We start from the raw sequence: 27,213 nt of genomic DNA on the forward strand, positions 1-27,213 counted from the left end.
GATCATCTGTGGAAGCTCTGTGTACAAGACGGGAGGTGTATATTGGACCTCCATAGCTGCAGAAATGCATGACTATAAATAAACTATAAAAGCATTTGGTGCTTCTTGACCGGAAGGACCCAGAGAACTGTCCAGTCAGATGTACTGTAGAGAGTAGAGACTGGTTTTGAGACCTGGTGGTCTTGCGAGGAGAGTTCGTAGTCTGGCACCCGGGCTCAGCCTCGTGAGTATGGACATCTGGCCAGCAAGACTATGGTCCCAGTAGAAATTCATGGTGGGATGTTACAAGAATGGTTACTTTAACTGATTAATGTATTAATTAGAGTTAATCTAATTAATAAACTCTATTTATAATTTGTTTTTGTTATACTGCAATATGTGTATATATACTCAATGCTCTTACATTGTACATTTTATGAAAATGTTAGCATGTTTCATATTAAGTTGGTATGAGAATATTTGCTTAACATAAGCTTAAATTGCCTGCATCATCCTTTCACTTGTTCATAAATGAACTCCTTAACTGTAAGCTGGCAACCTCTCCCACCCGTTGTGTACTATGGCGCAACCATAGGTCTAACTAGTGGTAGCATAACTCCCCCTGCTGGTCAAATACATGTATTTCTGTTAGTTTGTCCCAATGTTTAAATTTTGTTCAACTGACCAACTCAGCAAAATACTCTCAGAATATGTTGGTCTCACGAAGAGATTATATTCTGGGTTCCAAGATTGGACCTATGTTAACATATAACACTAGTTTATGAGGATCCAGATTTGCCATTTGTGGCTTATTTTTTACATTTTATGCATGTACTTTTGCTCAGTCAATAAATGAGCATTTCTACTATTGTAATTATACTTCTGAAGTATGAATTACACTAGCAGTCTGCGTCCTTTGGCACTATCTCTGCACAGTAACAGATGAGTTGGTTTTAAGTATATAATGGAATGTAATAACTGACTTTTAGGAATTGTGTAGATTGATAACTGACTAGAAGACCTGATTGATTGGGACAAAACTACTTTACATTGGCAGCTGGGCTGCGGCTGATATGCAATATTTGATGTAGGGCCTAAAAATGATTGTTACAGTGAGAACTGCATGAAACAATAATACATAGAAAACATTAAAGAAAAAACAAAACACATTCACGGTTTTATTGCCAACAGTCATACAGAATGATGATAACTCATACAACCAAAGATTAAATCTGTAAACATTATTTGGACTCATTTCTTTGTTTTATTCATTTTTTATACATTTTTACTTGTTCCAAAATGTGTTTTTGTGATCCTTCTGACAAAGATTCATATTCAGAATTTGGAAATTAGAGAGAAAAAACTTGAATCTCAAGCAGCAACATACAGCAGTGCGAAAACACAACCTGTAGTGAACGGGCATGAAAACACAGCCTGTAGTGACCGGGCATGCCCATGAAAACACAACCTGTAGTGACCGGGCATGCCCATGATAACACAACCTGTAGTGAAGGGCATGGTGGGGAGGGGAGGGGTGGGGAGGGGGCATGCCCATGAAGGTTTAGCTATTGCACTTTGAAGAAAAAACACCATTGGTACAAATAAAAGGCACATTTTCATCAACAGAAATCTGGAAAAGCCATGTTCTATTTTGACTCCCTACTGTATGTGGGTGTTTAGTGTACTCTAAATTCTTATGCTAGATAATTACTGTAATGGCAGATTCACATGTGAGTTTGAGGAACATGCATGGATTTCAAGTAAATATTTGGCCCAGTGTTTTCAGTACTAATTCTCAGATTTGTTCCATCTCCCAAAGTGAATGAACAAATCTGCCCAACAGAACTAAGAATTGGTCAAAACGCTCTTAATAAACTGTCACAAGTGGTGGACAGTTGAACATTTCTAGGAGTAGATGGAGCTGGGAGGTAGATGGATCTGTGTGACCCAGTGGTTGAAGTGGGCTGGTGCTGACTGGTGCAGAGTACTGGCCCCTCAAATGTTTGTCTGCTTGAGTACAGACATCTTATAGAATACCAGCTCTAAAATACAGTGAAATTGAGTACTGGCACCTTTTTTAATTTCACTTCAAACACTGGTCACACTGTCCTTTACCAATTGTAGTCAACTTTACTCAGAGACTGTTGTGAGATGCTAGATGCATGTTCAGTTCCTCTTGCAGCAAAATACAGGTACAGTATCATACATTACAGCTGTCTTGTCAAAGTTATTGGAAACAGACTGGTTTTGGTTCAATCCTTATACATTTCAAATACTGCAGTGCATCTGTGTCATGTTTCCGGGGTTACGAGCAATGTTCATAGTATTCTGTACTTAAAAGAGAGAAACATATTTTCTGATTCTCATGTTCCAATACAAAAGCAGTGTGGTCTGCACTAAAAAGGTGATCTAGTAAGCTTAATTTTTAAATAAATCATACCATACAGGTAGAGAGTATTGATGCCTGCGCTTAGCAGCTGACCCAATCATGCCCTGACACAGCAATCACGGTGCAAGTCGTACATTTAAAATAGCAAAAGAAATAACAATGAAGTGAGCTAAATCAAATACTTTTCTTTTGTGCAGACCACCCTGTTTTTGTTTATGTTTTGGTTTTACGCAACAACCAATCAATCTCTAAGCAACAAAGCTGGGAGAGAGCAATAGTTTTTCATTAAAAAGTTGTTACAACTGTAACTTTTATATCAAGTTGGCCATTTTATCTAGGCAATTATTGTAACAACTGTTCCAAGTATTCAATGTAGATCTGAACAAGTCTAAATAAGTCACATGACACAGCTCTAATGTTAATTCCCCATGTGTTATTACAATAGTTATATAATATTATAAAGATAATTGAATTATACCCAGTTATGTAAATGAAGTCTAATTGGAGAGGTAAATGGGCCTTTTAATCACAGTGTATGAGCTTTTCTGTGATGACCATTCTGTAATGTCATTAGACCTAAGTAATCCATACATTAAGAAAGTAGACAATTTATAATCAATATTGTGTAATACCATTAAGATAAAGTGATCTGATCATAACATTCTATAAGGGGTGCACTAGGTGAAATCAAGAGGATCTTTCTAAATCCCTTTAGTATAGTGATTACGCATTGGTGAATTGTTCCTCATACAATTAACACAGATTATCTAAAGTTCTGATTGTGCTATTCATTTGTGATCATTTGTCAAATAATATAACTTTTAAGTCCACGATAAAGCCAGAAACGCCATAAATATGTGAATATCCATTGCATGATTCAAGCCCCAAACTAATTGACTACACACCCAGTTTAAAGAAGGATCCAGAAAACCAATTAAGAAATCTTTTGAAAAGCATAAATATTTTACAGTGTGAGCATACGCAAGCACCTCTCCAAGGGCTTCAAGGTCTACGAACAATGTCCACAAGAACAGTTGATTTTCAAGTCATGCGACTGCAGTGACACAAGAGAGTACTTCATAAAAAATGTCATTATCTTTAAAGCCATGTTGACAGCACTATGAGGGGCATGGGGTCATGACCCCAACACATTGTGACTACTGTAAAGCAAACACATTCACGTCTTTTTCCCATAAAAGCAGATTTGTCAGTGACCGAGTAAGCCGTCACACTAGCTGCGATAAAGGACAAATCCTAAAATAGTATAAACAGCATTTTTCAAATAGTTGTTTCCTCCAACTCTTTACCAATGACTGTGTAAATCGGGTTGTGCTTGATAGACAAAACTAAAATTTCGGGTTTATTCTAAAATACTCTTTTCCCCTTCTTGAGGTCGATTTGCTCTTCATCTAAACTAGTAACAGTTGTATTTTTTATTTTATTTTTTTTAAACACCAAATCAACACATATGTCCAAATGCACCTATATGTCTTCTCAAAAATATAGCATTTCAATCGTCACAACAAAATAATAACAGTTCTATAAATCATGTCATTTTTTATCAGCAAACCTCTTCATATCTTCCTGTGCGGACATACTGTAGGGTTGCCCCTCACACCATCTCCAAGACACTGTCATCTCAAGGAACCTCTGAACAATAATATATTCTCTATTTTCATCTTCAAGTTTCAGGTTGGAGGGAGGCCTCGGGCTCTCCTTCCCATCAGGCATTGCACTCGTCACTGTTTCCTCCCAACTGGCTGCTTCAGACACAGTTCACTTCCGGCGGACACAATGGGCAAGCTGTTGTCACGGTGATGGCCAATGAGGTGGCTGATGCTGTCAAATATGTGATCTTTTGTCCGTACCTTTTCGAAAAAGATAAAAGAGGAATTAATGTTTTGGTCATGAATGTGACCATCACTTAAAGAGGCAAACATCTCTTTCACATATTGTTTTGTTTTCTCTCAGTTTTTTGTGTGCATTCTCTCTTTATCTCTCTTCCTCTCACACATACTGTACATCCCTCTCTCCCCCTCCCTCCCCACCCCCCTCTCTCCCCCTCCCTCCCCACCCCTCTCTCTCCCCCTCCCTCCCCACCCCTCTCTCTCACCGTGCCCTCGGGGTCCACCAGCAGCAGGTGTTTGGCTAGGCCGTTGTGCATGCCCGTCAGGACGTAGGAGCCAGGGTTGGTGGTGCTCTTCCTCACCAGGAAGTCCCCGTCCTCCAATAGCAGCTTCTCTGCGTCCCGCCGGCTCATCTCGCCGTGGTACCATGGCTGGCCCTCCAGTTCCTCCTGGGCCCGGAACGCCGCAGAGCGCACCAGCAGTGGGCTGGAGTTGTCCACCGACGCCACCTTGTGCAGCCCAGGAACCTGAGACTGGTTCAGGATGGCATCCTCAAAAGGCTCTGGGGGTGGAGTAGGAGGGGCATTAGCTTAGCATGATGTCTGTAAAATAATGGTATGTAATGTATGGTAAGGAGTAAGGTATGATAGGATATCCTAAAGGTATCTTCTAATTGCAGCTATTAGGGTGTGTGTGTAGGAAGTTAGGGAAATATCACAGTGAAGGACTCTGACTTGGATAAAGAACCTATACAGTACTGTGGATAACCAAGATGTCACTTTCCATTGAGACAAAGACGTAAGGCGCATATCTCCTCTGAATAACGTGGAGCAATGTGACATGTATGTAATTTGTTTGTCAGATCACCCGTATGGGGAGGGTATATACAGTACATGGAACCCTCAGATGAGTGGGAGTCCGATGCACCGATATTAACTGTGTCTTCTGGGATATCTTTCCTTTGTCCTCCAACTGACATGATGTTATTACACCCCAGGGGAAACAATAGCCAAAGCACCTCTGTAATTACTCTCTCCTGATTGGGGTAGGCTGGCGTTAGTGTTAGCGGTTAGTGCGGTGCGGTGCGGCAGTTCTTCTTACTCATGTCGAAGAGGTCTTTCCTGGGACCGTCTGTGCCTTCTGCCAGGCTGTCCGACTCGGCCTGCAGCACGGCCAGCACCTGGGCGTCGATCTGCTGCGTGTTCACGTACGTCGGCACCTCCCCTGTTTTTGGTACTTGACTCTTCCCCTCAGGCAGACTGTATATGTCACAAGATCCTAAACACGGGAAGAACAGTCAAAACAAGTATAATACTGTATATTTTCCTCTATATATAATATTTACCTAATTTCTAACCTTTAGGTATTGTATTCAGGGGAAAAACACACTGAGACCAGGTGCACCCTGTCCACCATATCAATACAATTAGAAAATGACACAAAAAGATACAACACAGTAAAAATGCAGAAATCAATACATCACATAAAACCACAATATTATGTTATATCAAGAGAAACAAGCACATCCTTCACCTTGACTTGGTCCATTTAGCTCCTAGCTGAGTAGGGGCCTAGCCAGTGTCTCAACAACTCTTCCCTATTCATGCGTTTTTCAATACAATGAGCATCTTTAGTGGGCTTCATAGATGGACACTGAGGTCCTCTTACCCTGTTGGTTGAGGACAGCCCTCTTCTCCTCTCCCCAGCTCTCCCCACAGTGCCGGCCCTGGTAGTAGGTCTGGTCCCCCCCAGCCCCGGGGCCCGGCTGACACACAGAGGGAACACACCATGGGTCAGAAACGCATACAAAAACTAATTTTCTGCATTGTCTTTATGCCTTTCTCTTCAGTTTCTTACTCGTTGTCCCAAGCAAATCCCAAAGGCTCATACTATTTCCTGCTCAGGAGGACGTTTTGGGTATGTCTCGTGGATGGTTGACGAAGGCCCAGGATGATGTAGGATGGATGAGGAAGGATGGATGACGTAGGATGGATGATCTGGGACATGAGGTAGGGTGGATGAGATGGGGTGGATGGATGGATGAGGCAGACGATGAAGTACGGTGGATTAGACGGGATGGATGAGGTAGGGCTACGGAGAAGTGTGTCTGTACCTGGGTGCCCTCCGCCTGGCCTGCTGCCAGCCTGGTGTCGATGAAGCCTCCAGGGGGCGGCATCTTGCCAGGGATGTTGTTGTAGTAGGGATGCTCTGCAGGCTCCTCATCTTCCTCCGTCCACACAGACTCCTCCATGTTCAACACCCTGTCACACATCAAGGACAGCATTGTGATACAATTCTACAGTCAGGACAGTTACGTCCTCGGTTTCATCATTGTTTAATGAAAACTGGTAATACATTTAAGTTTGGCGTAATTGGATGGCGCTGCTCTGTATAGCTCGCTACCTTTAAGTTCCATAACATAAAATGCAAAATGACATAAGGCAGGGAGCCCATGACTTATCAAACGCACCGTAGGAGGTTCAATACAGAGCGGGTAGAGGCAGGAACTGGAAGTATTACTCTCATAGCCAGTGGCGTCACACTGTTTAACCATGGTGGAGTGTTTCACAACTCAGCTCTTTTAAGCCATGTCCATGATCATCTGGTGGATGTCTTGCATATGTGTGAATCAGCTGTCTGTCATGTTTAAGTGTCCCACTTGAACTAAGGCTTTCAGCTTCATACCATGATAACAGCGGAATCACCTCTAGTATTACTTTAGTTCATTATTGTTGTTGAGTACATTTGTGAACAGTTGCCATGTGAAATCTATTTCGCAAACACATTTCCTTCTAGGGATTATCGAATGATTATCCATTACAGTACATTACGCTGTTCTCATATCTGTTTAGTAAAAAGTTATATTTCATGTTGATGGTAAAGTTTGACCTAAAGCGATATACCATGTTAGTCTTTCTTTGCTTGCTTTGCCCATGCACACTCACTGAACACTTTATTAGGAACACTATACTAATCCTGGGTTGGGCCCTCCCTTTGCTCTCATTCTTTGTGGGACTGATTCCACAAGATGTTGGAAACATTCCTTTGAGATCACGCAATTCATGCAGATTTTTCAGATGCACTTTCAAGCTGTGAATTTTCCCGTTCTACCACATCCCAAAGTTGTTCTATTGGATTCAGATCCAGTGACTGTAACCTTTGCTTTGTGACATGGACATGGTGCATTATCTTACTACAAGTAGCCATTAGAAGATGGGTACATTGTGGCCATGAAGGGATGCACATGGTCAGCAACAATACTCAAATAGGCTGTGGCATTCAAGCGACGATTGATTGGTATTAATGGGCCCAAAGTGCCAAGAAAACATTCCCCACACCATTACACCACCTGAATGAATGAGGTGTACAGGTGTTTCTAATACAGTGTTCCATTAGTGAGTCTATATATACAGTGTATATATATATATATATTTATATATATATATACATACATATATACATACATATTTAAAAAAATTACATTATTACAATTGTATTTTTCTTTACATGGTCATTTCCATTGTGGTACCATGTCAGTGTTTGTTGGCAGGGATCCTACCTGTCGTGTACTGAGGACAGCTTGCTGGAGGGACACTGGAGGTACTGCTGGAAGCGGAGGTCGAAGGCCTGACCAATGGTACTGATCACATCCTGGGCCAGCCCATCAGCGCACTCCAGGATATGACATGCTGGGACACGACAGGACCACAGGTCACACACCAGCAGGATAGATACTCACATGTTTTACAGCTCTCTACTGGGGTACGGAAGTGTGGTTTCCAGTGGGATACAATAGTTTTTGTTTAGCTATGATGCAGGGGATTAATGGTGATGACTGGTAACAATTTTGATGATGACACCCTAAACTCATGAAAACGTTTATTGGAACATAACAATAACCACAATCCAGTAGAGGGGCATGGCTTCAGATTTCCTGATTTCAATGCTCCCGCCGTGAGTACCTATGGATACTGGAAATTGGCTACATTCATGTTCCTCTCTAATTCCTGTCTGTAGAATGTAACATGGAATTTCTCCATAGGGGTTCAAATCAATTCCTGTATTGACTGGGATTTTGTTGAAGTTGATGCCAACCCTAGTACATATAGCCAGGCTCAACACAGAGAAGTCCTAACTGAGTCCAGCCCAGGCAAACCCAGCTTTAACCCTAACCCCCAAAACTGATCAGTAGGATTATAGTACTCTACAGCAGATAGGTACGTCACAACACAGCACATGTCACAGCGATGTCCAACTGTTTTGACACCTATGTTATTGCTGTGAGTCCCCCAGTGTCTGAGTCTTACAGTACAGTAACAACACTTGAGTACTGGGGTAAAAACAATGAGGAGGAGACAATGAGTTTCTTACCTCTTCGGTTAACAGGATCTTTCGCTACATATGCAACATAATCAGTCGTGTCCTGTAGTGAGCAAGGAAAAGACAGTCAAGAAAAGAGGAACATTTGTTGGAGAAAAGAAAAACCCAAGAAAGCATACTGTACATATTCATATGGAGTGCATTAAATAATATGATTACACCTTGCGTCCAGTCCTGATTACACAGGCAACAACCCATAGATGTGTCAATACGCTCGTTTTCATCAATGACACAGATATTATAATGCAATCTTAATAACTAAAACGTAAAAGCTAAGACGATATTTCACTGTTACTTACTGGATCTCCGCCTGATGCAAAGGAAATGGACTGCATATGGTGATTGGCTATGATCTATAAAAATGACAGACAAATGCTCATCAATCAATTCATTGTGACCAAGGAGTTGTTTGAGGCAAGTGCAAATAAACATTGAACAGATCATTCTGCTGCAGATCATGATAATCTTTTTATCTATTTCACTTATACAATTACATTTGTAATATCGTTTTCTAACAGTGGCTTGAAAAGGTATATTTTGCATATAAAAAGATGGCCTTGGAGCAGTCATTCCTTGGTTCTGCTACTTAGTTAATAGTGTAGTATGTTAATACTATATTACAGCTATGTTATATACAATACCATACTACATTATAGGCTTCAACCCTGAGCTTATTCCATTACATTATGATAGCTTTATTGACAATGTTCATGGAAATTCATGTTGTGAAGTCAGCATAGATACAAATACACAACCAACACTGAGAAGTAAGCACACTATTCCCTGCAATATGCCATGGATCTATTCTGCATTCTGACCCTATGACCCCATGACCCTATGACCAACTGTTCAACAGCCTGATGGCTGTAGGAGTAGTGTAGCAGCTGGCCCAGCTCCTGTTCTTAGTGTTGAATTTGGAATGGTGTCAAACGTTGTAATGCTTGGAACAGAATGAGATATGGTGTCAAACGTTGTAATGCTTGGAACAGAATGAGATATGGTGTCAAACGTTGTAATGCTTGGAACAGAATGAGGAATGGTGTCAAACGTTGTAATGCTTGGAACAGAATGAGGTATGGTGTCAAACGTTGTAATGCTTGGAACAGAATGAGGTATGGTGTCAAACGTTGTAATGCTTGGAACAGAATGAGGAATGGTGTGAAACGTTGTAATGCTTGGAACAGAATGAGGAATGGTATCAAACATGTAGAAGATGGGCTCTTTGTATTGAAAAAACAACGTGTTTGATACCATTCATTACCTCAATCCGTTCCATGCTTTACAATGAGCCTCTACCTCCACCAGCCTCCCCTGATACAATACTATACTATGTAGTAATCTTCACCCCTGGCCTGAGCTCTTTCCATTGATGTTTCAACGTTGAATAGATTGCTAGATTGCTAGAGAACTGTTCTATCTCTATGGTTGGAACTGCTCACCTGTTTGGAGTCCGGCGTCATTAGATTGAGGCTGCTGGTGGAGATATTCAGGTTGATGGTCATCCCAGCGAACTGGAGGTTGCTCTTCCCTAGGATGTTGGACAGAGCTTTAGATGGAGGCTAAGGGAGAGACGCAGGTAGAAGACCAGTTAGCCATCACGCACATACTGTATACAGCAACGCATTCTAACATTCACCATGATTTCATTAGACACTTGTATATTTGATCTTTTAGATACTGAATTCAACAAAAATATCCTATGGATTAAGAGACGTATACTGATAAAGAACTCTGTATCTATGTGCATCGGGGGAGGCTGGTGGCGGTAGAAATCAGAGGACTGGTAGAGGACTTCATTGTAATGAATGGAGTGGAATGAGGACTTGTATCAAACACGTGCGGTATCAACGTGTGTTTGATTACCATTCCTCATTCCATTCCATGTATTATAATGAGCCTGCCCTCTGATTTCTACCTCTACCAGCCTCCCCTGATATGCATACCCAGTACACAAGTATGGCATGATGAATACTTATTCACACAGCGTAAGACGTTGTAAGATGTTGTCGTGTCAGCTTTGTCCTGTAGACGGGACACTGAAGACAGAACGTCTATAGGCTCCAGTGGGATACTCCAATCCTTTATCAGTCATCATAACGCTGCTTCAATGTTCATAATAGCTGACACTTTGGTTATAACCGCACTGTCTTAGTAGTAGTACTTAGCAGTAATTTAGTGCTATATCCTCCCTTGACATTTGAGCATGCAGTCCCGAGCTTCACACCCCACAGTAAGAGAACACAGGCTCCTCATACACTCACACACACACACACACACACACACACACACACACACACACACACACACACACACACCACATACTCTGCTGGATCCAGATCTCCAGCTCAGCCTCCTGATTAGTGATATTCTGCACTACATGAGTCACTGAGCACGCAGTGTGCATCGTGGGCTGGATCGACGCCCACGCACACAGTCCCACACCTCCAGCCCTCCCCCTCTTCCTCTTTCCCTCTATCTTTCTCCTTCTTCCCCTCTCTCTCTCTCTCTCTCTCTCTCTCTCTCTCTCTCTCTCTCTCTCTCTGTGAAGAGACAGAGATAGTCTCTCTGTCTTTCTCTCTCTCTGTGTGAGGAGACGATCTCTCTATTTTCCTCTTTTTGTCGCCCCCACTCTCTCTCTCTCTCTCTCTCTCTCTCTCTCTCTCTCTCTCTCTCTCTCTCTCTCTCTCTCTCTCTCTCTCTCTCTCTCTTCCACCCTCCATTCCTCTCTCTCTTTCCACCCCTTTCTCTCTCCATCCATCCCTCTCTCATGTGGTTATACCTTTCTCTTCCGCTGTGCTCCTTTAGCACCTGGGACGGCCTCACACACGGAACTGATGGCCTCTCTGGGGATAAGAGGGACACAAGGGCAGGGTGGTGATTCTACCATTCTAGAGAAAACCATCTGGGTAGCTAGCTAGCTACCTACGTAGCAACAGCCTTACGGTTCAGAGAGACACAGGAGAAATATGTGTATAAAACCTGACTGTCTTTGTTATCATGAGCCAACACAGCTTTCTCCTTGGTATTTGATCAAAGTGAATGGTTTAAGTACATGGTATTCAGGAACACAGACAATATAAGGATATACAGAATATATTTTATGCTAGCAGTATGTGTATATGTAAAGGATGACAGTTCAAAGTTGTCCGGTGTGAAAACGATAGGGGTTTCATATCTAAATATAAGTGATGGAAATAGGTCCAGGTACCGGTATGTTAACATTCCTCTGGGACATTATTATGTTAGTTACAGCATTAGCATATTTATTTTCAGACACATATTTGATGTTTTCGGTCAACCAGGGTGCATCAAGCCTGTCAGGGGATATGTTCTATTATTAAGACTGATAAATAACCCCGGAGAAGCTATAAATGAACATTTTAATGTCACATTGTTTTGCTTTTATAACAGTGGCTTCAATGACGTGACAGAAATATGTATTTTTACCACTGTCTTTAGAGATAAATGAAACATTACACCCAATGCTTTTTGAGAGCGGAAGTCTATAAATAGTCTATAATGTGAGACACATCTCTCTCCAGTCAATGGAGGGTAATACTGCGTGGCCCAATAGCACTCTAACACTAAAACTGCCGACTCCAAGGAAGTCAGGCAGAAAAGTGGACATGACACACCATATTCACAGTAGCCTCACTCTCTCTCTCTCTCTCTCTCTCTCTCTCTCTCTCTCTCTCTCTCTCTCTCTCTCTCTCTCTCTCTCTCTCTCTCTCTCTCTCTCTCTCTCTCTCTCTCTCTCTCTCTCTCTCTCTCTCTCTCTCTCTCTCTCTCTCTCTCTCTCTCTCTCTCTCTCTCTCTCTCTCTCTCTCTCTCTCTCTCTCTCTCTCTCTCTCTCTCTCTCTCTCTCTCTCTCTCTCTCTCTCTGCCTCTCAGAACCTCCAGCCCACATGCTCCACGTCACCTTGTTATTCAATAAACAAGCATAGGAAAATACAACAGGCCTTCTTCTTCTGACAATGTTTTTGGTAGGAATCGTTGTCTCCAGGAAATGAATGTTTTCTCACCTCGTTATTTGCGATCTCGTGTTGAAATCGAGTGATCTCATCGACCGTAGGACCTCTGTGCAGCCGAGATACTAGAAAGAAGAGAAGGAGACAGTGATTTGGTGGTATACAGCTTTAGATTTGGTTCTGTTGTGGCAAACAGGTTTAGTCCATGGTAGGCCTACTGGTTCTGAACCCACTGGGCCTTCTGCAGCAGCGATATGGTTAGATAACAGATATCAAAAAGACAATCTTTGACATAACACATAATGTTGTGGTCAAAACAACACAGAGGTCAACTCTATAAGCAGCCATTGTTGTAGTCTAAGGAGGGGGAGCAAGCAGCCGAACTACAGGGCCAAGGCAGGTTAGTGTTAGCACAGTGGACTACAAGAACCAGGGGTCATTGGCTCTCATAGAGACACATCTGTTAGTGCAGCATGATCCAATTAATCTAATTGTCTTCCTATCCCATGCAGTAAAACATCCACCCACATACCTACTCTGACTAATATCACTGGCAGAGAACATTTTGTCCTGGGAAAAAAAAAAGAGAGAGATGAGTTTCCCTCATCCTCAGACAGACTCATACAGTGGCCTTAAACAAACATGGTAAACAACATCTCAGAGATATTTCGTAATAGTATTTTGAGTATGTCTGGTGGCTAACCCCTTTATAGTGGTCAAAGGTGAGGCAGGATGCTGAATTTGAACAGCTTGTACTGACACTATGATGTGTTCAGGTCACAGTGATTATGTGGGTAAATGGAGGAACAGTCCTTGACATTTTTGTAGGTTTTTTGGAACAACCACGCTGAACATTCTAAAGTACTATGTGAAGGTGAAGGCAACAAAGGAACAGGATCGTGGAAGTGCGTTCATTGGGTAAAGAACCTGCAGCCTTGCTATGCTGTCTGGAAGCTATGTTACACTCTTAGAAAAAAACTGTTTCATTTGTCCCCATAGGAGTTAGATGTTCCATGCCAAACCCTTTTCACAGAAAATTCTAAATGGAACCCAAGAGGGTTCAACATGAAATCCAAAAGGGTTCTTCAATGGGGTTCCCCTATGTAGACAAATGAAGAACCCTTTCAACCCTATTCAAACCATTGAGAGGACTCGGAGCCACTGCAGGCAGTGTAAATATGCATGGGGAATAAACTGAGAGATGTAGTACAAATAATAAACAGTAGTGGCTGTAACATATACGTAGCTACATCTGGAATGCAATGGACCTATAATTATTTAACCAAGAGGTGTCATCAAGTTCTACAGTACTGCATTCAATGTCCAATATAACAACAACACAGAAAAGGCCTAAGTTCTGGGCCCAGGACAGTCCGGACGGATTGTATGGCAGCTAGTGCTGAGGCACAAACATGTACATTTTCAAGCCTGCAAACTGTGACACTTTAAAATAATGTGAAAAAATACTTTTTGTGCAATATGACAACCCTAGTTGACTATCTGTGCAGTATAGTACAGTGGATTGTGTACATAGCCTTTATTGATGTAAACCAGCTCCTTACCTTCTTGTGATTTTATGCATCTATGCTTTTTCTAAAATGTGTTTTCTTTTTTCCTTTCCTAAACACCAGGGGAGCCTCCCCTCCTAAATTTCGTTGTTTGGTACCTGTACTGTAGCAATGACAAATAAAGTCCATTCATTCATTCATTCCAACAATGAGATTGAGGTGATGCTTTAGTAGTGTTGTGTCTACCTGTGGTGGCTGTTAGAGGAAGGCCTTGTTGTAATGCATGAAACGGAATAAGGAATCGAATCAAACATATGGAATGGACTGAGGAATGGTATCAAACATATGGAATGGAATGAGGAATGGTATCAAACTTGTGTTTCCTCATTCCATTCCATGCATTACAATGAGCTCATTCTCTACCTCCACCAGCCTGCCCTGGGACCAGTATATCAAACCTTTTCTGATTGGATTTCGGCAATCGGATTGGATTGCATTTTAAAATTGGGTATAAAGAAAATTTGATTCTGAACATTGGGATTGGGATTTGACAATCCAATCTGACCTTTAGTCAAGATTAAATGTTGTTTTTGCGCAATTTAAAATACAAAGGTAGTGATTAGGCTAGTGCCGAAAATCAGGATGACGTTGATCTTGCTGGAAGGGTGGATTCAGGGTGGATTTAGAAGTTGAAAGGCACTATAACCAAGAAACTGTAATGTAACCCAAAGGTTGGGATGTTGTGAACAAATTATTTAGAACTTAAATATAGGTTAGTAATATTATTTAATGTAGCATGAGTTATCCAGTGAGATGTAGAATATTGTCAATCAGTTATATTATGAGTTATACATTGCAGTTAATATATCTACTACACATGATAAAATTAAAATAAACTACCTTTCTTCATGTAGTTCACTCATGTCTTTTTGACTGAACAAATAGTTGTAACATTACCTCACCCAGTAGATGGCAAGATAGAGGCCTATTCCTAGCACACACCAAAAAAATCCAGATTCTGTGATCTTGATCTTGTGGTATCTGGATCAGAATCATCTGGATCATTAGATTTTTCTGAAATACTGGCTCAAAATCAGAGAGATTGATCTGATCCTGGATAGCAAAAAAAGGGGATTACAGAATCCAGATCTTTCTGATCCAGATTAAAAGGTTAGAAATACTAGGCCCTGGTGCCTAAAAGTGAATCATTGTGTTGCACACCAAGCGTCAACCCAAAGAAATAGCGCCAAGAAAGCAGCCAACCCACATGCTTTCTCCAACCTAACACTGAGTCATAAACAGCTAAAATAATCAGAATAACTGAGCAACAACAACTAAAGTCCAACAAGACATGAAACATCTCTAAAACTGTAACAATAATAAAAAAATTGTCAGCAATTAGAAAACAAAAATGTGAAATGCACTGCACGTCATCTTACTGTATGTAAACTCTTATTGAATCTCAAGTGAACTGATACAATTTTGTGTAAACAGTCAATCCTGTCAGGTTGTTGGCTAATGTGGTCCTCCTACTACCAAAAAAGAGAGAGAACCTGTAATCTTTAAACATCATCATTGGCATCAATGAGAACATTTCTCATGTCCGCCATTGTTGACATGTGATCTACAGTACCTTGTTGTTTACCATACGGTAGTTCTTTCACACCTGTCGCCAAAGAGCTCTCTCCCTCAGTTACTAGGGGATTCATCTGCCATCTCTATACCCTATACAGGGGAGGCTGGTACAGGCAGAAATTCGAGGACAGGCTCATTGTAATGTATTCCATTCCATGCATTACAATGAGCCCATCCTCCGATTTCTACCACAAGCCTCCACTGGTATCTATAGGGTATTAGGGTGATATACAGGTGTATTTAGTGTAAACCTGTCTGTATATATGTAAAGAGAGCATATGTTTTATCTCTACTCTGCCTTCCCTTGTCTTATCTTCATTTACACAGCAGCCTCCTCCCATTGTTCTACCTCTCAGTGCCCAAGACAATACTATATAGCCAACAGGGTTAGTGCAACGTGCCAGACATCTTCAATGGATGCTGTCATTCTGACCACCTGTCAACACACGGCAAACGTCAACCCATTTTGAAATCTATATTATGATCAATGATGGATATGAATCGCTGTCAGTAAGAGTATTTTCCCTAAAGATAACCCACGTTAAATACTACAGTAAGGTATTGTAGGCTAATAAAGTGTATGTAACATGCACACACGTATGTTCAGCGAATCAAATACTGACTTGGCCAGAGTGAAAGTGAACAGGGATTGCTATGGTTACTGAAAAGTATGAAGAAGAACTTGTTAAAGGATTGCCATGAATAAGCCTGGTTTCTTTCTCCCCGCTACCTTACATGCAATATCCATACATCTACAGGAAGTCCTAATATATTAATAACATTTATATATAATATAATATATATAATAACCCCTAACCCATACTATTTATTATCAATATAATTGCTCAAATCAACAAAAGATTGACAAAAGAAAAAAAACGTCATAACAATATTCCAAAAACACAAGAATTTACAGTAGCATGATTTGATCAATAAACTTGACTTTGCATTGTCCCTGATCCTGTCCAAACACATTCCACACTCACCATTAGTCCTATTGTTAAATGACAGTTCAAACCTGGATCTAAACATCAAACAAAGACGCATCTGGCTGGCCGGCCTTACAGCAGCCAAAAGGCTTATAGCTTGCAGGTGGAAGTCACCCCATTTCTTGACTACGCAGAGATGGATATTAGACTTCATTGACATAGCCAGCATGGAACACTGGATAGCCAACAGGCATCATGCAATTTCGGACAATGTCTCATGCTGGGACCAAACTATAACCATCCTCAAGACACTATTATAGGCTAATCGATTTGCTCCTTCCATAGGGTCCTGTAGGGGGGGGGGGGGGGGGGCTGTGATTGGGTGGGGGGTGGTGGGCGGGGGGCTGTGATAGGGGGGGGTGGGTGGCGGGGGGGTTGTGATTGGGCGGGTGGGTGGGAGGTATCTGGCGGGAGGGACATTTGTGGGAGGAGGGGTAGGTGGGGAATTATTGGGGTAAAGGGAGATTGGGAAGGGAAGGGGAGGGGGGGGGGGTTGAAAGGTTTATGCGCATTTTGTATTTGTACTGGTAAACCGTATTTGTGTTATTCTATTTTCTCCTTTGTTTATTTGTATGTTACCACTCCCCTTGTTTTACTCCCTGAAATAATAATAAAAAATTGATCACAAAAAAAAATAAATAAACTTGACTAGACTTATATATTTGAGTAGATATTCATTAGATCTATTACAGTAGAATATCAACTGAACACAGCCATACAGTGTGTGGGATTGAAAAGACGTGTGTACAGAATTGTCCCCAACAACACAGTTGCTTTGAAATAAGTGTGAGCGAAAACGCTGTCAATGTCAATCACCGTCCTCTTCACCTAATGGTGCGTGATGTGGAAGGACAGGCACATGATGCTAATTAAAAGTGCTGCGAGCAGGATTGCACAGTGAACTCAATACCACAGACACCGGAAAAGTGGGGGAGAGGGACCCACTTCCCCTCTGTGGCCACTTTCAATGTATCGACTTGTCTGTGTCAAACACACTCTGCAACTGTTAATGGAATAACATCCAGACATCAAATGTAGCGTTGAGCACACAGATGGCCTTTTCCCATGTATGGCATAGTGATGATAGCTATATATTATACATACTGGCCTCTGACATACTGTACAGAGGACATTTCAAATGTAAATTAAATATGGAAACAGTCAGATACTGTATTTGTCCTACACATAGAAGGAATGCTAATATACAGTACCAATGCCTACTATCTATTCAATTGAAAATGGTTTGTCCTATTCAGGACTATTTGTTCTAACCACACCTTGAACATATTGTCTTTTATTATTACCCATTCATTCCATTGCAATCTAGTACAGTAGATACTGACCTACAATCAATAACAAACCCAATTCATGGTTACAGAGTGGTGGCTGCCGAAATGTATTGCCGGGTGGGTGATTGAACACACTTTGTGCTTGGTACAGTAAATGTGATCTCTGAACGGAGATGGAGGCAAGCATTGTACTGCATGTCTGATTCCCATTTCCTTGTATCTTTAGTATCAAGAGGACAAGCAGCTATCCATTAGGCTGGGTAAAAAACGAACAAAAAACCCACAATAGAGCAAATATGCTGTAACCTGCGCTAAAATGATAAAAGGCAGGGAACGGAATATGTAAAATGGGGATGATGATTAACTCTATAAAAATAAAAGCCCCCCGTGCATGTTTCATGGCAGGGCTTTTGTTATGCCATCAAAGGCTTTTCCTCTCAGGTTTTTTCAGTGATGAAAGTGATCTCTGTTGCCTGAATTATTGAATGACTATTTTCTGGGTCTCGTTCCCCACATAAGCCCTGTGTTTCTACACCTACACAAGGCCGTGTTGACGTGCTCAGGCTACATTGTCTCCTTTTCACGCTGCTCAGTCATTGAGGAAAAAGAGAGAATGGGGGACAGGAGAGAGGGGGGAGAAAAAGGGAAAAGACAGAGAGAAAGAGAGAAAGCGAGACCAACCTTTACAATGTACGTCACTCCAGGACCAGAGATCTTCTCGCAGGAGTGCAACCATCCTCTGGAGGGTTTATTCACTGGTCCGGTGCTGCTGCTGCTGCTGCTACCTCCGCTACCTCCACTACCGCCGGGGTTCCAGTCCTCCCCTCCCTGCTGCGTCTCCTCCAGCCTGCCCTTCTTGCCTGAGCCCATCATGCTGCCTGGGTCCTGCTGGGAGCACGGGGGGCCGCTGGAGGCTGAGCTACAGGAGCTGCCACCGGAGGCTGCTGCAGGCACACTGGGGCCAGGGCTGCCGGAGCCTGAGGAGGAGCCCCCACCCCCCTGCAGCTTGGACACCGCCAGATCCTTGACGGCCGAGGGGAGGCTCTTGATTCCCAACAGGCTGCCTGAGTTGGTGAATTTCAGGTTGGACACCTTGTTGATGAGGGTGCAGAGAGTGGTGCCTCCATCGTCCGAGTCAGCTGGGAGCCCCTCGGCCGGAGGAGCGTACGGGGGCTCAGCGGGGGACGCGGGGGCTGCCGAGACCTTGGGGTTCATGGACAGGCCGTGGAGAAGCTCATCGACAGACGTCACTGACTCATTCCTGAAGCGGTTGTATTTGGTACGGTGAAGCATACCCCTCCTCTCCTATCCTGCCTACAGACACACTGGCAGATGTGGTGCCAAGCGGATTATCCTCTCCTTAAACATAGCAAATGTCTTATAGCAATTACAGGCCAGTTGACTGTAATTTTCTCTGTTGAGGTTACAGTGGTGGGCTGCTGTGGCTGATGCTGTTGCTGATAGTGCTACCGTTAGGAGAATCCAAGGCTGCAATCCAATCCGTTGGGAGCAAAGAAACAGAAAAGCACACAATCCATGGGAAGAGAACATGGAGGAAAAGGTAAAAAAAGAGTTCCAGAAGCTGCCAGGATGCCTGTTTCCAGCGGAGAGAGAGAGATCCGGAGACAGAGAGACAGCTAGGCTCTGTGGTGGTGGATATTGTGAGCGCTCTCTCTCACTGTTGCCTGCCGGCTCCCAGCAAAAGCATGACTCACAGATCTGAGGAGACCTTCTCAACAAAAGGCTCACTGAACACTGCAAATCACTTCCTGTTGCAAAAAAAAAAAAAAAAACAGCACAGCACACTTACAGCACACTAGAACCAATCAATTCTCAAATTTCTCAGACTGATATTTCCTCTTCACTGATATTTCCTCTTCACTGCAGGAATGCTTTTCTATTTTATTTCCGTCAGTGTGAAAAAGGGAAACGAGAATCACAAGGAAACAGACTGATAAAAGATAATAAATTGTTATGCGGTCATTCCATCAGCTTGCCTCTACACTCCCTCTCCTCAACTGTTTTCAATGTTCTCATCTAGACTAGGGTTTAAACGTAGGGAAATGTCAGAAGATCAAAACCATTGATGAGCACTGAATGTATTGATTACGGAAGATGGCAGATAAAGATAACATAGCAAATAATCTAATAAATCAGAAATATGATTCTTGTGACTGATAATGAACATTCCGAAGTCTATTCTATGTCACAGGCAATCTTCCTAGCTTCTGTGTCTAAAATAATTATGTTCCATAAAAAATAAAAAAAAGAATTCTACTGTGTTTCTGTAATTTGCCAGTCATTACACAGAAGAATTGATTAATAGATATTTTCTATAACGTCATACAGGTAGAAATAATATAATGTTATGATAACAGATGCAGGAGATGAACACAATAAACAGTATTCAAAGAAATACAAATATATCCTACCTATGGCAATAAATCATCCATAAATCTAACTAGCTGACATATCTAAGTATTTAGCTTGATCAGTACACATTTCATTATCAATATCTCAAACATATCAAACAATAATGAACCGAGATTTGACTTCCTTTGTTAAATGTGCATCATCTCTATTTGTCTACATTATGACACAAAGGATCAGCAAACCCATGCTCCACCTCTGCGATGTACATGAATTCTTACAGCTTTTCAAAATGTCAAAGATGCTTGTTCTGAATTATCTTAGTGAATAATTAATCAACACAGGAACACAATGTGAACATGATTCACATACAGAATCGATGAACAGCATGGAACCCAGAAACAAAACACAATCCCATCAAAACAGCTAGTCGTCTATAGCAGTCTACATGAAGCCAAAAACCATTCATGTAAAATGTCCTCAGGAGCGACTAACAGAAGACTGACAGTCATTCATAAGCTTCCCCTCTCATCCTGCTGCAGATTTCGCACTGCAGTCCCTCCCAACATCTCGCCTTCCTGCCTGGCAGATAAAAAAAAAAGAAAAAGAAAATCCTCAGAAACAAAGGCAAATACAAAAGGAGGGATGAAAAGCCCCGATTTAATCAGGGAAGAGAAAAAGACAAAGAAGAAAAGGAGCTGAAGACGATGAAGGCGATTAATATTTTGTCTTTATGTGAATGAAATAGCAGGCTCGCATACCAATGTTTCTGTGAATGGAGCGAGGCCTTTCTGCCTCTGCAAGGCAATCCCTTGGGATCGAATGGTCTTATCCAATAAGAGAGGAGCTGGATGACTCATTCAGGGAAGGCTTGCAGAATAGTGGAATAATCCATTCCAAGCGCAGGTGCAGATGTTTTTGCTATTTGAAAGCTATACAAATGCAATATTCATAATGAACTAGATGATGATTTTGATGTATATTACTATATAAATTAAGAGTAAATAAGAAATGTAGTGACATTTAGAACGGCAAAAGAAGCTATGAAGATGTAACCCCCCCCCTTTTTTTTATCATGTCACTGAAGGCTATTCTTCACATTCATATAAATAGTGGTCATCTTCACATTCAGTTAATATGTCAAAATGGCAACTGCTACAAAATCTGTTTGTTTGCCTTTAAAGTATACATATTTCATCTATCATAACTGAGGGTTGGTGACAGATTTCTATCTTTGCCACATGTGCCATCATAATACATTTGTTTATTGGATTTTATCATTAATAGTTTTTATCTAGTTAGGTTGCTGCCATAACTAAAGTGATTAAATAAATAGTGTTTTGTTATTTGTTGGTTGATTAGTAACTTTTTCATAAGAGTAGCATCTCATTTAGTATTACATATTAAAAACAAAGAGGACATGTACATACTGTAGTTTCCAATAACTTCAGCCAACCACATTACCCATAAATGTTTTATTATCTGGTAAATGTTCATGAGCTCGCTCAGTACAATGTGAATGTAGTTTACCAGTGTTTTATATGAAGGAACATCATCATCTCTATCATCAACTGTTACAAAACAGTTACATATTGAGTAAACTCACCTCAACAGCTAATATGTAAGACTTCAACGGGTTCCTTTCGTCCATGAGGTCCCTGATGGTTCCAAACAAGAGAAACAAGACAAGAATGGTGGAGGTCATTAAACAGGAAGAAAAGCTTAGTGTAAAATACAATAAATGTCTATGGTTTGTGTCATGTCATGGGATTCATCCATCAGGAGGTAAGTACACAGGAGTCTACCTATGCCTTGTGGGGTGATTATGTATTACAGCCAGAACACAATTGAATGTCATTGATTGTATTTTGTTGTTACCTAACTGGCTGATGAATACAAATACCATTCAATAGCCACTGAGGGAGCAGTGGAGGAAGAATTTCCTGTTGACAATAATCTATACAACCCTGAGAGATCATTTCCATAATCGTGACTAGAGTGTGTCAAGCCTGCTCTTAGACTGGTTCATTAAGGCAATGGAAGTGGCAGGGATCCGGGCAGTACTCTACGTACGTATGTATGGTAGTGGGAGGTGGGCTGGGCAATAGTCCTTAAAGCCACAAATACACTGTTCAAATAGCCATCCAAATATCTCTTTTCAATAAAAGAATTCATTTTCAATAAATGTCGCTTTAAATTAATAGTGGTGGAAATATGTTACAGTTGCCATTTAAAGTAACCCAGTTGAATAGGTGGTTGGTAAAAAATCACAATAATACTGGACATAATATGGAATACACAATATGGAATTAATGCCAATGAGTTCTCTCAGGTAGTGTGTGCTTGCATCCAATCTGCAATCCTATCCAATCACAAGAGGTCATTGCCAATTTGCTAGACACAACAGAATTATTTTAGGGTGTAATATTTCCGAGCCCCCCCTGTCTAACAGTCATACAATAACTGTTTGTGTTCTCTATACTGAAACACATAGTCAGCCCAGCATGATTGGTCATACAAACGAGGTAAGTCAGCACAGGAAGATAATTCCCTAAAGGCACCTTTACCGTAACCATAGTTTCAAAGACAGCATAGCAACACGAATGGGGTGAGGGGCTGGCTAAAGAGATTGACAGCTCAAATCCAGCAAATGCCATGGCTGCCTGTGAGTTGTATGTGTGAGGGGGATGCTCCACTGTGGTAGAGCACGCCGGTGCACACATGCCATCACAAATGTCAGGTGGGGCATAAGTGAGTAGCAGGGGGAACTGGGAGGATGCATTCAGAAGATGCATTACTGGGTTACCATGTTACTTACTATGTAGCTTAAAAACACTGAAAGACAGACACACCTAGTCAGTTATCTGATTAAACAGAAAAGGTGTTAACTCTTTTTGAAGAAAGCTACTGCAAGTGTGCAACTATTATTTTCAGTGGGGAGGCTAAAACATTTTTAAAAAAAATGTTCAATTGTGTTTAATGAGATTTTACGTTACAGTCTTGTTTCTTCACTCAATAATATGAATAATAACAAATATTATTCGTTTGACCTATTCGATCTATATTTCATGTTTTATTCACTAGTTTATAACAGGTAAGATACAGTTAGCCTAGCCTCATTTAGGAACAAAGTCGCCTATATTCTTTGGGGGGGGGGGGGGGGGGGGGGCATAATATTAGAACAATTATCTTGAATGTTAAATCAAACAATACACACATCCTTGCTTGGAGTAAAAGAGCTAATTAAAACTCAAGACTGAAATATTCAAATTGAAATTCCATGTAACATTCACTCTATTACTTGATGTCCTACCTACCTTATGTCGTTATGGCTAAAATGCTGTTTTTACCTATAGAAACATGTTCGGGCTGGTATGTGACTCACATTATGCCATTTGTCTCACCGTTGAGATACACAAACTGTACAGATTAAATGTCCTCAAAATGTTATTGCATGTTTTGATTCACAAACAAAATAATTATACTCAATTGCGAGCATGGCCCGCATCAGAATGGTTGTTGCATCAAAACAGAGGGTGGTTCTCAATAAACAAACATAGATCTGTGATGAAGTGAATAATAAACAAACATAGATCTGTGATGAAGTCTCAATAAACAAACATAGACCTGTGATGAAGTGAATAATAAACAATGAATAAATAAAGTGAATAAATAAACAAACATAGACCTGTGATGAAGTAGGACCCGTCCGGACGGATGCGGTGGGAAGGTCTTGTCATCTGGTCTGTCTGAGCCAATGAGAGACGTGGGACGGCGTTTCACTCACAGGTTTAAAACTGTTTCAGAGACGGTCAACAGTAGCGGTCAGAACACATTCTGTGATTGTTTAAGCTGTCAATTGCCTATTTTTTCTTTTCTTTTCTTACAGTTGACAACATGGCACACAAACAAATCTACTACTCGGACAAATATAACGACGAGCACTATGAATACAGGTAATTGTGTTAATCGCCAACCCTTTTTAGCTGCGGTGTAGTTAGCTTATGGAGAGTGTGTGCTTTAGCCTAGCCGTTTAGCCAACTGACTCGTGTTTTTATCTCATTTTGTGTATCATAATGGCCACTTTAGTAATGCCAGCTTTGTATATATAGCTCCTTTTCTTTCCTCGACTTTAGCCTTAAGACATGAACTTACCAGGTTGAAGCTAGTTAATAAGAGCTCCTCCTGGAACGAAAACATTCCGTCATTAATCCATGGTGATGATAGCTACATGTTATTATGCCGCTGCGAGATGAATTCAGAAATGTAAACCAGTGAAAACAATTATGATCAACGCTTAGCCTTTCTTTCGTTGACATTGTGTGATAGCAGACGTTTACATGGGGCTTTGACATGACTCAGCTACTAGACTTCCCCAGATGTCTGGGTACCGACACTTCCCAGATGCCTTGTTCATTTATTTTGTCCCATACTTTGTCGCAGAGCACGCAGCGTGTTAACCTCTTCTTATCCACCTCATTTTTCTGGTTTTCTGCTCGAAATGACATGCCCACAGTGAATATAGAATATCTCCACAATCACAAGGGCCTTCATAATGATCTTGTTATCAAATGAAAGCTAACACCTGTGGGGTGGCTGTAGAAGTGTCAGAATCAAAATATATGTTACTGTGTCAGAGCAAATAGAGCTAGAACATTATAAAACATCTCAAATTCAGTCTCCGCCTTAAAAAATACAGCTTTTACAGTGAATATCACCTTGGAAACCTGATAACGAAGCCCAAATAATCTAGGAATCAGTACTCCAGGGTCTTATTAGTACTTGTGCCAAAGTCGATGCTAGTAATGTGAGCAAATGCAACTTTGTACCTGTTTTAGTACAGGTATGTTTAGGCGGACACCTATATGTTTAGGCCATTTGGAGACATGTTGGCACCATCTTTGACCTTTGACCTTTCTCATGTATCAGATTTCTTTTTATTTCTTTTTTGGGGGGGGATTTTTTTGGGTTGGCCGACCAATGGTATGGAAATTCGGCGTTGAAACCGGACATGACACATTCTCCAGTTGGAGAAAACTGGATGTGACTTAAATGGTGGCATCGTATAGCATGCAAAGTTGTGAAAAAAAGTTGATATCGATGAAGAGAATTGATCGAGGTAAACTCTTTATATCACTTCGGATCCACATGGGGGTCCGTTGGCTCCTATGTTAAACTATAATGTGGGATTTTAGAAGACTGCCACGATATGGTATGCTGTCAATTTGTGAACAAGGTTAATGTTGTGGCTAAAAAAATAATAATCGTACTACTGTTTTTCTTCTCATTAGACATGTTGTGTTACCGCGAGAGATGGTCAAACAAGTGCCCAAATCCCACTTGATGGCGGAAGACGAGTGGAGGCGACTTGGAGTGCAGCAGTCCCTCGGATGGGTGCACTATATGATACATGACCCTGGTTTGTATTTTAAAGTATTTGCCTTGCAAACAAGCAGCATTGCCAATGTACTACTGTAGTACATTTTCAAATCGTAATTTGTCATCTATATTCCCCTTTATTTCAGAGCCTCACATTCTGCTGTTTAGAAGACCTCTTCCAAAGTGCTGATATTGCAACGATATACCCTCCCTCCTGAACATTCCTATCTGCAGTTCTGATCTTCAGTGAATACTTGTTGCAACCCTTCAAGTCTGCTGTGTATCAGCTGTGTTTTCCTCAGCAACAAACCTCTGTCAGATATCCTGACCTCTGTTCGTTTTGTCACTGTCATTGGGTGGAAGGACTGTCAACCTCACAAATGCACTGCCACATTATTACCAAAGTGCCTATGTTGACATTGACTTTGATATTAACAAGTGTTGATATGTCCTTTGTCATGTATTAATGGTATATAAATCTACAGATACAGGGTGGCCTCATCTGGTCTTTCTTAAATGAAGCCGTTTACAGCTCTTGCCACTGTTGTGTGTTGTCTCTTAATGTAACTATGATCTCACAAATGGCTGTTTTCACAAAACACTTCTGGGATTAATGATATTAACTTTCTATGAATTTTCTAATTCAATTGATTTATAAATCGGTGCACTAGACAGTGTTGACTTTTGCCTTTGTACATACATATCAGGTTGGAATGAAAAACACTAATGTTTTTGTACAATTGCACCTGTTCCATTATTTTCAAAGTGCTTGTCGATATCCACTGATAGCAGCACATGTGTGCGCACAGTGGTGATGTGTTAAAACCAACTTAGGATGTTTGTGATGGAGCCGTTGTGCCAGGGATGAACTGTGCTCTTTAAGTACTGTACATTAACAACTGAACTGCTGATCGCTCTGTCAATTATGCAAATATGTAATGTGTGACTGACATGTTGAAGTATGTCCAGAAAAAAAAGCATTTATACAGTGAATATGAACCACTTGACAACGTTGTATAACGTGTATGAACACGTCCAAATGAATCTATGGAGGTTTCTGCCTTGATTTTGTATGTCATTACTTTTTTGGGTACAAATATATATTTTTGAATTGTTTACATGGTCATAATTATTTACCCGGTGTTGGTTCTGCGTTTTTACCACAAGGGGGTGCTCAAGGACAAGCTAAAGAACGGACTCTGAGAAAGGCCCAGGTCTAGTTCAGTCATCCGTCTGAATACAAAGACAATAAAAGAGATGTTTTTTCTGTAAATGGTAATTACATCACAGCTCCAATGGACGATACTAATGATGCAGCTTGACATTACCGTAAGCATAGTTGTATCGGCTACTATTCATCCACCTCACTATCTACCAATTAGGCCTGTCCAGTAGGTGCCAGACTGTCATCCACAGTGTGGAGGGAGAATCTGGTCCTGTGGAGAGGGCAGCTTTGATGTTGAAAGGATACGAGGGTTGA

At 41.2% G+C, this 27,213-nt stretch overlaps 2 protein-coding genes across 2 annotated transcripts; one reads left to right on the top strand and one right to left on the bottom strand.

Moving 5' to 3' along the window:
• Positions 1–4,107: 4,107 nt before the first annotated feature.
• Positions 4,108–19,277, bottom strand: shc3 (SHC (Src homology 2 domain containing) transforming protein 3; the record flags this gene model as incomplete). The annotated part of the gene is made up of 12 exons (XM_080528783.1): positions 4,108–4,236; positions 4,482–4,777; positions 5,317–5,493; positions 5,884–5,980; positions 6,329–6,476; positions 7,775–7,904; positions 8,587–8,638; positions 8,895–8,948; positions 10,035–10,154; positions 11,375–11,438; positions 12,618–12,688; positions 18,666–19,277. The coding sequence occupies 12 exons, from the start codon at positions 19,275–19,277 to the stop codon at positions 4,108–4,110; spliced, it is 1,950 nt and encodes a 649-aa protein (XP_080384909.1).
• A 4,908-nt stretch (positions 19,278–24,185) lies between these two features.
• Positions 24,186–26,763, top strand: LOC308156953 (cyclin-dependent kinases regulatory subunit 2). Its single transcript, XM_080530416.1, has 3 exons — positions 24,186–24,310; positions 25,646–25,773; positions 25,880–26,763. The coding sequence occupies exons 1-3, from the start codon at positions 24,252–24,254 to the stop codon at positions 25,921–25,923; spliced, it is 231 nt and encodes a 76-aa protein (XP_080386542.1). The 5' UTR covers positions 24,186–24,251; the 3' UTR covers positions 25,924–26,763.
• The last annotated feature ends 450 nt before the right edge of the window (positions 26,764–27,213 follow it).

This window comes from Nansenia antarctica (genome assembly GCF_963989245.1).
Source record: "Nansenia antarctica genome assembly, chromosome: 4".
NCBI lineage: Eukaryota > Metazoa > Chordata > Actinopteri > Argentiniformes > Microstomatidae > Nansenia > Nansenia antarctica.